This window comes from Mirounga angustirostris, unplaced genomic scaffold, assembly GCF_029215605.1.
Source record: "Mirounga angustirostris isolate CCGP_5_RB_7025 unplaced genomic scaffold, mMirAng1.0.hap1 SCAF_2, whole genome shotgun sequence".
Taxonomy (NCBI): domain Eukaryota; kingdom Metazoa; phylum Chordata; class Mammalia; order Carnivora; family Phocidae; genus Mirounga; species Mirounga angustirostris.
Genome location: NW_026991710.1, coordinates 41694465 through 41710588, shown reverse-complemented (window position 1 = coordinate 41710588; position 16124 = coordinate 41694465). Strand labels below are relative to the sequence as shown.

General features: G+C 49.7%; 1 protein-coding gene across 2 annotated transcripts in view; it reads left to right on the top strand.

The window, feature by feature from the left end:
• SCFD2 (sec1 family domain containing 2) overlaps nucleotides 1-16124 on the top strand; it is a 434776-nt gene that overhangs the window by 411808 nt on the left and 6844 nt on the right. Inside the window, exons 7-9 of one of the 2 annotated variants that reach the window (XR_010409402.1) lie at nucleotides 309-443; nucleotides 11764-11883; nucleotides 13584-13920. Coding sequence is in view for 1 of the 2 variants with exons in the window: in XM_045881163.3 (XP_045737119.1) it covers nucleotides 309-443; nucleotides 11764-11883 (255 nt within the window). In the remaining variant the exon portion in view is untranslated. The remainder of the gene's footprint in view (nucleotides 1-308; nucleotides 444-11763; nucleotides 11884-13583; nucleotides 13921-16124) is intronic. The other variant, XM_045881163.3, reaches the window with a different exon arrangement.

Genomic DNA, 16124 nt, shown 5'->3' with positions numbered 1-16124 from the left:
CTTCATATACAAAAAATTGTCACTTTAAACCCAGATTTTAAAAAGTAGTCCTACTAGGATTACAGCTCCAGTAAGAGATATTTGCTGGTAGAAGGGGATAAGAACAAAAATAGCATTAGGGTATTAGGGTGAAATTTACCCCAAAAACCAATGTTGTTATAGTTGCCTTTTCATACACACAAAATCATAGCTATTGCTCAGTGTCAAAATAAACTTGTTTTGCTTCATTTGGTGCAGATAAAGCTATCGTCTCTCCAGACAAACCAAACAAACCCTTTAACTTACAGCACAATATTTTGTCTTTCCAGGCATCCTATAAGCCATTGTTGAAGCAGGTTGTGGAAGAAATATTTAATCCTGAGAGGCCAGATCCAGTGGATATTGAACACATGTCTTCAGGCCTCACTGATCTCCTTAAAACTGGATTCAGCATGTTTATGAAGGTAAAGTAACCATGAAGAGGTAATCCTGATTGTACCGATGTCTGTGCTGGGCATGAAAATGCTGACACCCCATTCACCCTGGGGAGGACCATATAGGATAACATCCAGTATTTTGGCTCTTCTGAAATCAGGTGCAATCTTTATTTAACTTTGGTTATAAGCAGCCCGACCTTCCAGCCTTCTGATATTCCAGCTTCTTTTGACCTAAGCGCTATGGTCTTTTTTCAATTGATATGTGAGGATATAAGCCCCCTAGGATAGTGTGAATGAAAACTTTTCTCCTCCTTGGCCCACATTTTCATTTAATCCATATACTATTCGTAGGTCTTAATGATGGTCTCTTGCTCTTAATTCTAGAACTCATGTAGAATAATGAATAACTCTGCTCAGTCACATGACTCACATCACCCCCAAATCCATTTGAAAATGGCTTTTGTTTTAGCCTAGTGGACTCCCATCCCAGGGGCCAAGTGCTAGACTTTCTCTGGCTAATATCAAGGAGAGGTCAAAATGACTGAACAGCCTTTGCCATGGGGATGAAAGGAGGAAAAGTACACAAATGAGATCTATTTTTAACTCACTACAACGTTTCTGAATTTAAAAGAATCTAAACAAGATTACAGACTGGCCTCCCAGTCTACGCCAGGACTTCAGTTGTAATAACTCTTGGAAATAACAGAATGTTTTGCCTGCTTCAAAGCGTCTTTGAAATCATGAATTAATCTACATAGCAGATCTGGCCTTTCAGAGTTCAGTAAATGCATATGCCAGGAAAACTGGTCCATGCACACAGCCAGAGGACAGAAGCCAGACAGTCAGACTCGAGACAGAGCAGTAAACGGGCTGCAGGGGCGGCCCGGGTCTCCTTCCTGCTGCCTCCACTTAGCACTGTCTGTTATTCCGTGTGGCTCCTGGATTTTCCCCCTCTTTATTATTATTATTTTTTTATAAATAATGTATTACAGATCAGCTTCTTAAAAGCGTGTGGGGGCTCCTCAGTTGCACATAATTCCAAGGTTGTCCAGTAGCCCTTCACGATGGCTACTTTGCCTAGAAACTTCCAGACGAGACGTGGTCTCCAAAACCTTCTCCACGTGAGCATCCCCTTCCTTCCTTCACGAGCTTGGACTTTGCCCTGAGGAGAGGCTAAAGTAACAAGGTTGGACTTCCAGGCCCTGGTCCGTGAGGCCGCTCGACAGGCCCTGGGCGCTTCCCCAGTCAGGCGGCCGCGTCCGACGTTGGCCGGGGGCACGGTGAGGGGTCCAACCTGCCTGCTCCCTGCTCTCCGCCTCGCTCTTGTCCGGCGATGTCCCATGATGTCCCCATAGCAAAAGGATCCTGTGACCAAATATGTTTGGGAAACACTGGATAAAACAACAAATTAAATTGCTTCCGAGGGGGACGCCTGGGTGGCTCCGTCGTTAAGCGTCTGCCTTCGGCTCAGGTCATGATCCCAGAGTCCTGGGATCGAGCCCCGCATCGGGCTCCCTGCTCCGCGGGGAGCCTGTTTCTCCCTCTCCCCCTGCTTGTGATCCTGCTCTCACTGTGTCTCTCTCTGTCAAATAAATAAATAAATAAAATCTTTAAAAAAAAAAAATTGCTTCCGAGGGCACGGTGTCTTTAATATGCTGATGGACTATGCAAGTGTCAGGCCAATATGGAGCCTCCCTTGTGGGAGACGAGCGGCTTGCGCTTTCCTTTACTGGTCCATGAACCGCGACACATCCTTACCCTTCTACGCTCTGCAGAGTATTTGCTGCAGCTCTTTCACTGATCAGAAGCGTCACTGTCCTGAGGAAGATTTTGCCTAGGAAACGCGGGTGTGGAGCCATCCTAGGCTGCTGTGTTTCTCTGCCTTCGTATCCCTGGGGTTAGGACTCACGAAGAAATACTCTGGCCCCTTGAGACTGATCTCAAAGAGAGGTTTCCAAGTAATGCATTTCAGAAAAAGGGAGAATTTGTGTTTTCCCAGCAGCTATCAGAATCCATTCCTCAGCCCCCAGCTGCCAGGCATCTGCTCTCAGTTGCCAGGGGGTGTCATCTGTCTGCAGGGGGTGGGGAGAGTCTCAGTGGACTGGCCACAAAGCCCTCCCCATGCCACCACCCCAACGGAGAGGCGTTTTGTTCTGTTTCTACCTGGGCTTCCATGCTGACTCTTCCCACCACACCATAGAACGTGAAAAGGAACATTACCTCTGGCTCATGTGTTCAGGACTTGAACAAAATAAATGGGATAAATGTAGAGAAGAACAGTCAGTAGGGCTTTGAGGAATAACTACGATTTCCCAAGGAGCTATGTCTTTGAGACGGAGGGAAGCCATCAGGAGAGAGTATCTTCCATTCTGCTTTAAGGCCTGTGGAGAGAAGAGGATGCGAGATGCATGTCTAAGAGTCTCTGCATCAAACCAAAGCTCTGTGAGAGGGAAGTCAAGGCCACTGGAGTTTGCCCTTACTAAAGTCGGAACTTTATCTGCATCCTACTGCCACTTGTTACCATCTCCTTCCCGCATTGCTTTCATGTGCTTTCCTCTATAAAGGCTGTCCAGAGAAGTCTTCCATCCCCATCTCTTCTGGTTATCTCTTGCTGCGTAAGAAGCCATCCCAAAACACTGACTTAACATACTGTTGATCACTGATTTTGCTCATGAACCTGTACTCTGGGCAGAGCTCAACAGAGAGCAACTCACCATCAAGGTGGCACCCATGTCAGCAGGTTGATGCTGCTCATCAGCTGGTAGCCCAGCCTGGCCCATGAGCTAAGGGACGCAGTTCTTGCCATCGCCCTGAGCTTCCTCACAGCATGGTGGCTGTGTTCAGGGGCAAGTGTCCTAAGAGAGAGCCAGATGGAAACCTCAGAAGTCATGTAGCATCCCCTCCACAGTGCTCTGTTTGTCCAGGCAGACACCCATACCCACCTGGGTTGGAGGAGAGGGAACTTACTCTCTTCTTGGAAAGGGAGCAGAAGTTATTGTCATGGCCACTTTTGGAAAACACAATCTGCACTCGGCCTGAATATGCACTTGGCTGTCCAGCCTGACGGGCAGCGTGTGACAAATTCTAAGAGTTTTCCTTCCAGTCTGGAGGACAGAAAATCCTCCCATGCTCTTGACCCGGATTCACAATAAGTGCTCCCAGAAAAGCTTCGATAATGAAAGATCTGCCTGTTTGCCATAATTTTTTTAAATGATATAATCTCAAAAACAAACAAACAAACAAAACCAAAATCTTCCTGCGTGATAAGACACTACAGGACTTTCCTCTCCCGGGTTCACTGTGTCAGGCCCTAGAAGGTGAAGCAGCCAAGCTGGGGAGAAGAGCAAGTGTGCCCACAAGACCATTCTTGGAATGGTTCTGAGACAGTGTGTCAAGTCCGCTAAGTGCCCTCCTCAAGCCGAGCATAGACTTGTGGTTGGCCACATAAAGCTGTGGGCCTCAGAAGGCAATGCCTTGGAGGGGGGGCTATCAAACTGGGGAGAAACAGCTTTGGCAGAACCTGACATTCTTCAAACAACCAAGCATTTCTCCAAGATGCTTGTGCATGGAGCACCTTGATCTCCTTACAGGAAAGCTTGATAGTGATCTAATAAATAAATCGAAACATACCTTACCCCCCTCGCTTCAACGTTAATTTAATTTAAAACTAGCGTGTCTAATAAGCAGCACTTTTAAAATGCATTTCTGGAATTTGTGGTTTGGATTTCGGTCTCCTGAAAATAACATACTTTATATCTACTCCATGTGTTTGGCCCCCAACTTGTTTTGACTAAAGGACATGATTTGTCAAGATGTTTTCTCTGCTGGAATTGGCATGAGGAGGGGGTGGGTTTTATCTAATGAAATTGCGTGAGGCCCTTTTACCTCCTTTTATGTATTTTTTAAAGATTTTATTTATTTATTTAAAACAGAGAGAGAGATCACAAGTGGGCAGGCAGGCAGGCAGAGGGAGAAACAGGTTCCCTGCTGAGCATGGAGCCCAACGCGGGGCTCGATTCCAGAACCCTGGGATCATGACCCAAGCCGAAGGCAGACTCTTAACCAACTGAGCCACCCAGTCGCCCCTTATGTATGTTTCTTAAGAAGGTTTTTGTTGCTGTTGTTCCATTTCCTATGTGGCCATGCTTAAATGGAAAAAATTAAAAGATTTGTGAAAAAGACTCAGAGAAGACCCAGTGCTTGCCTCTGGACCCTTCTCTGAATTGATATGAGAGCTCCCTCACCTTGGGTCCACAGGGGAGATGGAGTAGCCGCTCAACAGGCCCTGCAAAGCTGGTTGTGAGAGGAGATCGGAACTGAAACTCTTTCAGTGACAATGCCAACAAAGTGCACGACTTCATCATTTCTTGTGAATCATTTATGGTGAAGACCGAGGAGGATCTCGGGGAACTCAGGGCAGTAGTGTGGTGGGCCTCAGGATGGATGGGGACTGAGAACTAGAAAAGCCATCAGGAAACCAGACAGTTCTTTGGGACTCACTCTGGCCTGCAGAAGATGCAAAGCACACCAGCCAGCACAGGGCAGGTGCCCAGGAAGTATGCACTGAATGAACGGCTGGGTCGTGATGCCACAGCCCTTGGTTCTTCTTAAGAGCTCAGCTTTGAGTGAGCCTCATCTGACTTCAGTCAAGTCTTGATTCCCAGGGAAGGATCTGGAATTGGCCCAACTGAGGTGAGCAGCACTTTCCCAAACCAGTCAACAGTGGCTGAGGGGCAGGATCACATTGCAGCTGCATAGCTGCCAGGAGCGTACCCCACAACCATAGGCATAAAGGAGACCGTTCACGTGTGGGTTGGATGCACCTACAGTGAAGGGGAGAAGACTGCCATGGGGATGAAGGGCAAAAATGATGAGCCTCAGGTGAGATTTGCTGTCAGAGCCTTGGACTGTAAGAGCTGGACATGCCTGTGGATCATCTCGTTCAGCTCGTCATTGTTTACATAAGCAAACAAGATGGAGAGATGAACTGTTGGCGTAGGTCCGTTATACTTAATGGCATTTCTGACAAGAAGAAAATAGGCCAGCATTTGGTGTTTCTTGATTAACTCAGCACACATCCTGGAATTCCTGTTTGCAACACTATTTATCACCGTTGTTTCTATTTTCGTCTTCTTAACTGTGCTCCATCCTATGAGGTAAGGCTTGATTTGTGTCTAACACTAGCTAAATATGATCCATCAGTTCTAGTGAGATGGACTCTCACGGTTGGAATCATTAAACAAAAACAAAAACTTGGTTTGGGCAGTCTACAAACTTTGTCTGCTTGTGAGCAATTATTGAGAGCGTCTTCTGTGTGCTCGCCACTGTTGTGGGCAGGGAAGACATAGAGACAAACTAGGTGCCCCACCTGCCCTGGCCCAGCTCACCTTGTGTGGCCTGCAGCTTGCTAGGTGATGGACAGGAAAATGGAGGACTGTGGGGAGGAGAGAGAAGTGGTGTGCCAGATGGGATTTGAGGGCACAGAGAAGGGGGAGTCAGGCCGGAAGTCAGAGAGAGCTTTCCAGAAGAGTGGAGTACCATCAGCGCCGTGGGAGTGAGGAACAGAGTGACCCATGCCATGGTTCCCAGGGCTGGAGCTGATGGCAGATTTGGGGAGTGGAAGAATATGAAGCCAAAGGGATAAGCAAAAGCCAGGTCAGGACAGGCTAGAGGTGTGAGTTTTGACCAAAACACTGAGGCGCCATTGAATGGTTGTTAGGAATCTAGAACCAGTTTATATGTTACAAAGGTGTCCCCAGCAGCAGTGAGCGTGGGGGGAAATGTGGCCAGATCCGCATCGGGCTGCAGAGGGATGGTGGGCAGATGAGGTGATCGGAGCTCAAGCAGGGTGGGGGGCGTGAGGGCAGGGGCTCAGTGCTGGCGGGTTCCACAGGACGGGGTGTTGCTCGGATGTGGAAGATGAGAAGATATCGCCTGGGGTGATTGGCCTAGAGTTAGGTGACTGCATGAACAGTGTTAACATTCTCTCCGACTGAGAAACAGGAATGGAGAGCAAGAGGACTTGTGTTTGAGAGTTAGCTTTGCAGCTCCGCAGAGACTGGGCCAATGGGAGCAATCTGGGGCCACGGCTGCAGGTGAGCCATGGACCGTGGGCAGGGGCTGGGTCACCCAGGAAGGGTGTCTAGGAGAAGAGCAGGGGCCAGAGGTCCGAGCAGTCAGGGATACAGCCTGTCATGGAGCAGGTCAGGCAAGCGGAGCCCTCTAAGGAGAGTTCAGGGATGCAGGGGAGAAACTGGAGGGGATGGGGGAAGTTTCCAGAAAGAGGAAGCCATCCACCACAGCAGCTGTAGCAGGGAGGTCAAGCTAAACAACAGAGTGGCACTACCCAAGTGGAGACCTTCCACGACGTGGAAATTCCACCAGGAACCTGCTAATTGACCGATGCTGCTAAGGAATGAGAAGCTTAGCCTTAAGAGATGAAAGCTAGCAAAAATGCTTTCAGTTTGAAGAATCTGTTTATAAATGGGGAGGTGTGGAAAGCGTCTAGCTCTGCAGTGAGACAGACTTGGATTTCAGTCTCCACCCTCCAGCTCACTGACTGGGAGACTGGGGACAATTTACTCAGCCCTCCAAGCCTCCCTGTCTCTAGCTATAAAACAGAGCTTCTACCCACTTCACAGATTCTCCATGTCACATCGTGTCCTGCTCACCCCACCCCCTGCTTTCTTTTCCTCCAGAGCACTTCCCACCTTCCATCCTTACATACGTTTGCTTACATACTTTGTCATCCTCCCTGACTGAAAGAGAAACTCTACACCAGCAGGGAGTCTGGTCTGATCCGTTCACTGCTGCATTCTTGACATCCCTGAAGCCTAGAGCCGCATCAGGCCCTGTAGTAGTTGCTCACTAAATATTTGTTGAACGGACGAGTAATTGAGTAAAAAGGACCGTGCTTGACATGCAGTGATGGGTGGCAGTGGCAGTGCTCTTACTAATTTCTGTGGGGAGAAAAGCCATTGCCAGACCATCTTCAGAGTCGGCACCGCTGTTCTCAGGGCCGAGTGCCCTTTGAGGCCAAAATTCCTGTTGCACTCTCCCCCTTCTCCAAGGCTCTGCCGTTGTTGGAGAATGGGGGCCTGACCCTTGCCTGGGCTGGGGACAGTGGAGTCACACATTTAGAGAAACCAAGTGGAGGAGAATCGGCAGCAGGATTCCCAGGACTCCTGGAGCGTGCCAGAGAAACTGGAAGCAGAGGAAACCCCGCTCATCGAAACCAATCAGGACATCAAAGAGCTCTCGGGGCCCACAGCTGCAGAGAAGGTTCCCACAGCCTATGCCTCGAAGGCTCCAGTAGATGGATGGTGGAGAGAAACTGTCTTCTCTAACCAGAACCCATGTCTGAAATCACAGCCAGCAAAGGCTCGGAAAGTGAAAGAGCAGAGTCTGACTCGCTTTATTAATCTGGGCATTTGCGATGGCAGTCAGGATGCTTACATCTTTCATCCTCCACGTGCCTCACACCAGGAACTCACAGACACCCGGGATGCAGCAGTGTGGGACTGATTATAAAGAATGTGTTATTCTGATGGAAAAGACTTTTAAAGACTCCACCTCCCAATAGCCTGCCCACTGGACATGTTCTAGAAGGAAGTCTGGTATCAAAACATAAATCTAAACAGAAACCAAACTAGCAAACAGCAACGTGCATTAATGGGACCCTTTTATGTGTACCAAACCCAACATTCCCTCAACTCCTTGGCCCCAGGGTATTGTTCTTTGTTGTTACTGTTCTTTGTCTCCTTTTCATCTTTCGATACATTCTTCCAAGATTCTCGCAGCAGTGTACTTCAGAGCCCAGACTCTCTTATGGAAAGCATATGTCTTTGGGAACATACTGTCCCACTTGAAGTTCTGGAGCCAGTTGTATTTCTGTTCCAGGATCAAGTGAGAAACAGTTATTTGCAGGGTTGGAAGGAACTTCAGGTTAGCTCCTCAGCCAGGAAAAATCACACTTGAAGCAAAGAGTTTCTAAAAGATCTCTAAGAAAAGAAGAGCATCTCCATTTAGCCTGTGGGTCTTCGTCATTCATCTGTCCATTTATTTTATTCATGCAACATTTGTGGAAAGTTTACCATGAGCAAGGTCTGTGCTCAAAGCCCAAAATGCCAAAATTCCAAGATAAATATGATCCATCCTTCCCCTCCGGTAGCTCGCACTCTAGGAGAGGAGATAAGCAGCAGTCCAATTTGACAAGGCCACGGCAGAGGTGTGGTCAGATTTGGGTCACGGGGCAGGAGTCAAGAGACAGGGAGAGACAATTTTTCAGAGGAGAGGATACTCTTTAAAGAGAATAAGAGGGAAGGAGGTAAAGAAGAGAAGGAGCGGGTCCTTAACTATTGAATAACTGTAGAGCCAGGGCACGGACAGAAGCCAAAGCACACCGGTGTGGTCCCAACCAATGCCTGTGGGCCACAGATCTTTCTTACTAGCGTGGAGAATCTCCAGGACTTAGAGAGAAGTGGAAAAAGCAAAGTACAATGTCGAGTATCAGAAGTCCAGGTGGGAGTTACCCTTGGTGAGGTTGTGACAAGAGTGGGGCACGAGAGGGACTCCAGGATGCCAGCTCTCTGTGTTTTGATGGCTTTGTTTACTTTGTGGAAGTAAATCAAACCGAACACTGTGATAAATGCAATTTTCAGTGCAAATGTTCAATCAAGCATCATATGTTTACCAAAATGTTCAAAAAACCCCAAATACCACGCAGTCAGGCATGACTCAAATTCTTGTGAAGGGCTCCAGCAAACAAACAGTGTGCATGGAAGATGGAAATAGAGACATGAAGCAAAGCCACACTGAAAGAGCCCTGTATGCTGAATGAAGGAGTTCGCACGTCATCCTCAAAGACCCATGGAGAGAGCAAGCACTGATGGAGCTGAGGGGTGTTTCAGAGCATGGCCCCTTGTGCCACAATTGAGTTACTGGGTATAAGCTTAAAATTCTCCACCTGTAAAATGCAGCCATGATTGTATTTGCCCCCAAAAGCTATTTTGAGGATTGAATGAGATAATGCACAGAAATGTTTAGTAGAGTGCTCGCTAGAGTCAACAATAAATGTTTGCATTTTAGAAAGCTTCCTCAGGCAGGAATGAGGAGGACAGATGGGGGACGGCCAGACTGGCATGGGGAGACAAACCAGAAGGCTGTGGCAGTAATCTAAGGAAGACAGAATGAGAGCCTGACCGGAATAGGGACAGTGGAAGTCAAGGAGAGATCCACAAATGTGAGGGGGTACAATTAAGATCTGGGAAATGGAAGAGAGCGAAGTCCAAGGTGACTGTCAGGTGTCTGGCTTGGGAGAACTTGAAGATGGTGAAGCTGTTAGAAAGTCAACATGAGGAATAGACTTGGTAAGATCATGCATCAGATTTGGAGCCTGTTGAGTTTAGGGGTCCTGGGAGACACCCAGGTGAGCAAGTCCACAGGAACTCAGTGGAGGTGTTCAAGCTAAGGAGATAGATTTGGGAAGGATGTCAAACCTTGTTGAAGGTGAATTAGTAGGTGAGATCCTTCAGGGGTGATGTAGTGAGTGAGAAGAGTCAGGGGCCAAAGATGGAGCCCAAAGGAACATGGACATATAAAGGGGCAGACCAAGAAAAGGAACCTGTGAAGAAATTTGAGAAGAAACAATCAGAAAAGGTAGAAGGAACAACCAACAGAGTGCTATTAGAGTAGCCCAGCAGGGTGTCATCAACTGTGACAGATGCCACAGAAATGGCCCGTTAAACGAAGACAAAGTAGTGTTCATTGACTCCTGCATATGATGGCCATGGGGACTTCAGGGGAATAGTGGGACACAAGCAGGATTGTCCTGGGTATGTATTACGTGACTTGGAAGAAAGCAGCCAACAAATGCAATCCAGGGGAAGGAGAGCTGCAGGGCAAGAAGCTCGGGGAGGGGGGCTGGGATGAGGAGTCAGTCTTTTCCTGAAGGTCAGAGTTTCCAGTATTCACCTGTTTTGGAAAAGGTGAGATCTCTCTCTTTCTCTCTCCCCTTCTCCCTTCCCCTCCCTGTCTCTTTCCTTCTCGCGCTCTCTCCCTTCCTTTTTTTCCATCCTGTGTTTCTTCTCCAGAAGCCAAAGAGTAACTTATATACTGGAAACATGGAATGTGTTGCCTTTTTAAGTGTTTTTAAAATAAGATGTTGACCTGGGGGCTGTCTGTGCGGGAAGATGGTTTGGGAGTTAGTGTGAATGAGTGAGTACATTCCCCGCCTTTGTGGACCCTCCCTTCGCAGACTCAAAGCCTGTGTCTCCTGCCTTGGGCTGAGGCGACCATGTTGGGAGCCGGGGGCATGCTTCCTGCAGTGATGTGAAGCTGCTCTGTCCTGGCCGCTGCCCCCACCCCCTGCCCGCCTCTTCCACCCAGTGGGTAACCATTTGCCTCTAGAACTTGGGTCACACCACTTCTCCTGCCCACTCCTCCCCAAACCTGCTCTGGCTTCCAGGTAGGGCTCAAAACATACTGTCTTCAGAAACTCCCTCTTGTGCCCATCAGTTAGTCACTGTGTGGGGCTCATTTTGCATTTCCTGAGGGGTCCTGTGAGTCATTCTCATTCTGGTATATAAGACTTTGCCTTATTGGTGAAATCATAAGGCATCAGGCTAATTCTCCACGACATCTAGTGGGCCATCCCATGTAGAGTAGGTGCCCAGCAAAGGTTGGCTCGCAGAAGGTAAGGGCATGAAGTTTGCGCTAGACGATAAGCTTCCAGGGCAGGTGCCGGGCTCGTGCATCTTTTTACCCCTTCAGCGCCAGCTCCCTAGCACTCTGACCATCTATCCATTCCACAGAAACTTACTGAGCACCTGCCAGGTACCAGAAACGGCACTAGGTAAGCTGAGGATTCAGCAGTGAACCAGATCCCCGATTCTAGAAGAGGAGACAGCCAATAAGGAAACAAACAAAGGAACAAGTCCAATAACCACAGGCTGTGGCAAGCTCTTTGAAGGAAGTTAACAGAGCTCTGTCATGAAGAAGGGGCATGTTTATGCTCAGACCTGAAGGCTGCTAAGGAGAGAATAAATAAGTTGCCCCTCAGCCTTCTCTTCCTATTTAATAGCCGCACGACCTTAACTTTTCCTTCAATAAAATATTCAAAGGGGTACAATAAGATGACATGGTATGGGCTTTCCTGGTCAGTGGGTTTACAGCCCACTAACACGTCCAATCCTTAATGAATCACCGTCTCTAAGCGTTGCATATGTCACCTGCACTAGGGGGGCGGCAGCCCTGGGGTCCCCATGGAGGGACAAGGGAGAAGGCGCCCAGCTGCGCGGCGTTCTGCCCCAACACCAGCCACTTGAGCCCATGGTGGTTTGTTTTGCAGGTGAGCCGGCCTCATCCCAGCGACCACCCTCTCCTGATCCTCTTCGTGGTGGGCGGGGTCACGGTCTCAGAAGCCAAGATGATCAAAGACCTTGTGCCGTCCCTGCAGCCAGGAACCCAGGTACTGAGGCCTCTGTGAACGGTGAAGGAGGGTTCTGAGGCACCAGTGGGAGGGTGACTGAGGGTCCTTCATCTGGCTTCCCAGCACCTCTCCCCGTCTCCATCCCACCTTTCTTCTCCCACCCACTCCTGCCCTGTCACATTCCCCCTCCACCTGCTCCCGGGTCAGCTGTCCTCCTGCGGCGGACACAGGGAGGAGAGCTGTCCCTTACGGTCCTCGCCTGCCTCTGGGCTTCAGGGGCTAAGCTGCTATTGTCCCTAGTCCCGATTCCTGAAGGGCATACATTCTCTTGTGTCCAGTCAGCTCTTAGATACTCACGAGTTGTTACTCAAGGCGCATCATCAAGACAATAACAGATGTAGCGTCTGTCTCCTCTGTCGCCTCCTGCCAGTGCCCGTTCATCCCCTCGGAAGCAGCCTGGTGGTCAAGAACACACACCTCTCGATTGTATGGGTCTGTCCTTGAGTCTTACCTCTGTCATTTACTAGCCAGCTGATCTGGGAAAGCAGAGCCTTCCATTTTCTCCCGGAGGCAACAGGGCTAGGGGGGCTGTGAGTCTTGGATCAGGTAAGGGGAGAGCACATACTTCTAGCACTGTGCCTGCCCCATAGCTCTTGATAAATGGTGGCCACCCTCAGTATCAGCCGTTTCCGGGCGGTCAGCACCCTGCTCAGCGGTGGTGGTGGTGGTGGGGGGTGTTTAGCTGCTGACAGGAGGCAGCCTGAGCCCAAGGGGAGGGACTTCAGGAGAAGGAGAGCCCCTGCCCCTGGAAGTTCTAATCTGGCTGACGGCGCAGAGCCGGCAACTCAGTAAGACTTTAAGTCCTTGCCTGAGCGGGCTCCCCAAAACATGAGAGCAGGTGGTTTCCATGGGAGACGATCCCAAGAAGCAGAAGAAGCACGGGAATCTGAGAAGACAGAGTCGAGAGAGAAAAGCCAGAAAAGAGTGCTTTGTTGCAGGCAGCCGGGGCTCTGTCCTCTGGGGGCCCGAGGAGCCCAGACGACATGCCCCCGGATTGTCCTGCCGGGAGACAGGGAGTCTGACACATGTTCTCATTGACTCTCACCCCCCACCCCCATTTGAGACTTGCCTCTGAGGGCTTATCTTCAGCTTTAGCCCAGGGGACCTCTGTCTCCTCTTAGGCGAAGTTCTGCCTGTCTTCGGCCTTCCACATCTCTGCTGGAATCCAAACTCCGCACTTGGCAGTGCGACCCTGAACTGCCTGCCCACTGCCTCCTATTCGCTGCCCCGTCTCCTCAAGCAGACATGGATTCCATTAGGACAAAGGCTGGGGCTCCCCACCCCTGAGCACATGGCAGGAGTTCTGGAAGCCTGGTGTGCTGGCTTGATTGGCTACAGAGCAGGCTCGATCGCCCGGTGAGGCAGAGAAGGCCTGGGTCCTGTGGTCTCCAGACACCCAGCCGAGGAACGGACCTGAGTATCTAGGCAGCTGCAGAAAGTTCTCGAACGGGGAATGAGCAGTCTTTGGCTGTGACCATTTCTGCTCTAACTACCACCTGTCATGGTCCTAGCTGGTGAAATTTCTGACCAAGTGGTCAATTCTGCCTCATCTAACACCCTTTCAGCAGTGTCAAGGATCTGTTTAACAAGCAGTTGCCTTTTTGAGCAAGACTTTTTTTTTATCAGAAAGCACACTTCTCGCTGTCCTTAATGAGGTGAACAAATTCTTTGCTCTCCAGAACAGTGCTGCATTGTACCACCCCGACAGACATGTTAATCTCCACTCTAGAAGGATACAATGCAGCCATTTTCAAAGCTGCGGGACCCGAGTTAGACAACACAGACCTGGGCTCTGCAGTGGCTTTGCGACAACCCAACCCTGTGCCCGGTCATCTACAGAGGGAGCTGCTCAGAGAATCTGGGACTTGAGGAGCAGCCGTGATTGCTATGTGTCCATGGTGCAAAAAGTTCCTCCGAAGAGCTAACGGGCCCCAGGAAGCCCCCAAAGGCAGTAGGGAAAAACAGCGGAGGAGTTATTGATCATGGTGCCCTTGATCTCCAAGCTTCTGAAAGGAGGTGGGTTACCCGGATGTTTGCTGGGGTGGTACCTGTGGAGGCAGATCTTCCTTTCTCAGACCCCAACAGACTCACTCGGCCCTGGGTGCACACCTACCTGTGCCCAAATCTGGGACGGGAGCAGCTACCTGCTTTTACACGTGTAGTGGAAGTCCGGCCTTGCTGCTCTAACTGTCCACGAAACGGCTGCTCTAGCTGTCCACGAAATGGCATGCATACGGTGCCATTACCAACTCAGACTTCGACATCTGTTGGAGAACACAGGTGAACTAATTGAAAGGCATAGGTTCTACTGAGTCTATGTGCCCAACAAACCCTCAACCAACAAGCTAACTCGGACGTGACCGTCCATGTGAACAACGGATAATATGCGTTATCTAACCCTAGTATTCTGTCTTTACTAGCCAGCCTACACGTGAACACCTCTGGTGATGAGGACTCGCCCCCTCCCCCTGCAGCCTATCTGGGCCTTGGAGGGCCTTACTGTTATGTCTCTCTCCCCTAGACGAGTCCAAATCTGCCTCCTTCTAGCCTCCCTCATTAGTGCTGTTTCCAGCTCCTGGGCCCCACAGAATTTACAGGCAAATCAGGCCCATCCCTCTCCCACGTGTTCTCCCCTGGGTCTGCTCTTCTCCAAACCAAGGCTTTCCAGTCCCATGAGGTGTATCTGAGAGTGACGGGTGTGGTGGCTGTCCTCAGCCCCGCTCTGTCTCTCCCTCTCAAACTCAGCTGGAATGGAGAGCCGTAGGTCAGTGTGGATGACCCTGAGATCATGAGATCAGTGCAGGGCAGTTGGGTCCCCCTCCTTCTCATCTTCACCACAGCCGACAAGGCCCAGCGCACCGTCTGAGGGATGGATTCTTTCCGCTCCGTTTTCACTGCTCTAGAAGTGTCAACATCAACTGAGTCTACAGTCTTTTCTCTCCAAGGTCCTCGGTCCTGCCAACAAGGGAGGTGCGGTTGGTTAAGAGGTTGACTCTTGGCTTCGGCTCAGGTCCTAATTTCAGGGTTGTGAGATCAAGCCCCACGTCAGGCTCTGTGCTGAGCTCGGAGTCTGCTTAAGACTCTCTCTCCCTCTGCCCCTCTCCCACCTCTAAAAATAAATCGAGAAAAAAAAACCCACCCAGCGCTACAAATAGGGTCGGGATTGCTGGATGTCATGATTGTTCATTGAATGTTGAATACTGAACACTAGAAACTTTACTTATATTATTGTAGCGTAAGATAAAAGTAGCTCTTCTGGAGAATTCACCAACCTGTTGATTTGATCCTGAGATTATGGGCAACTAAAACCAGCCTGACTTTTGTATCAGTTCCTATTAATCCACATCTTCTCTATATCTATGTGGGTACTTTGGGGACCCAAGCGCAAGAGCCTACCATCACATCTACTGAATTGGATTCATTGATTATTCAGTGAACATTCATTGAATATCTGCTTTGTGCCAAGCACTGTTCTTGTGCTAAGGATAGAGTAGTGAGCGAGCCAGACTCGTGCCTGCTTTTGTGGAACTTATATTCTAACAGTGAAGGACTGATGTCAAGCATGAAAACTCCAACCAGAGATAAGGGTGCCAGGAACACAGACGGTGCTATGGTGGGAATAAGTGCAGGGGGACGTTCCTTCAGACGGCACAGGTTCCCCGTGGAGGAAAAGAATTTGAAAAGCATTCAGGGACCAGCTCTTCAAAGGAAACTCATAGAACCCACTTATGGCCCATCCAGGAATGAATTCTCTTCCACAGAAAGTGACAAGGGTAGCAGGAAACATGGAATCTAGAAACCATATGTCCACACCTGCTTGTTTTGTAGGACTGTTGTCATACTCTAAAACGGGCATGTTTCCTCCACTCTCTGCCCGTGGTTGTTGGCCAGGGGGCCCATGAGAAAAAGTGGGCAGCTGGAGAAGGCCCTCTGTCCCAACTACAAAAAAAGGGATCGAAGAAGCAGCTCCCCCCACCCCACCCCACCCCAAGCAGCCCAACCATGAGGCAAGAAGCTTCGTAGGCTTCCCCTCACTCTGGAGTGCTTGTGCCCAGCACCCGCCCCTGTCTCACTTGCTGCCTGTTGTCGGGCCCCATGCCCAGATGGCTCTGCAGGCTGAACTCTGTGGCTGGATGGGGGCCAAGAGGCCCACAGAAGCCTGAGATTGTGGGAGGAAAATAACAGGGAGGGACCCTCCCAGAGGACACAGGGAAAGGCCA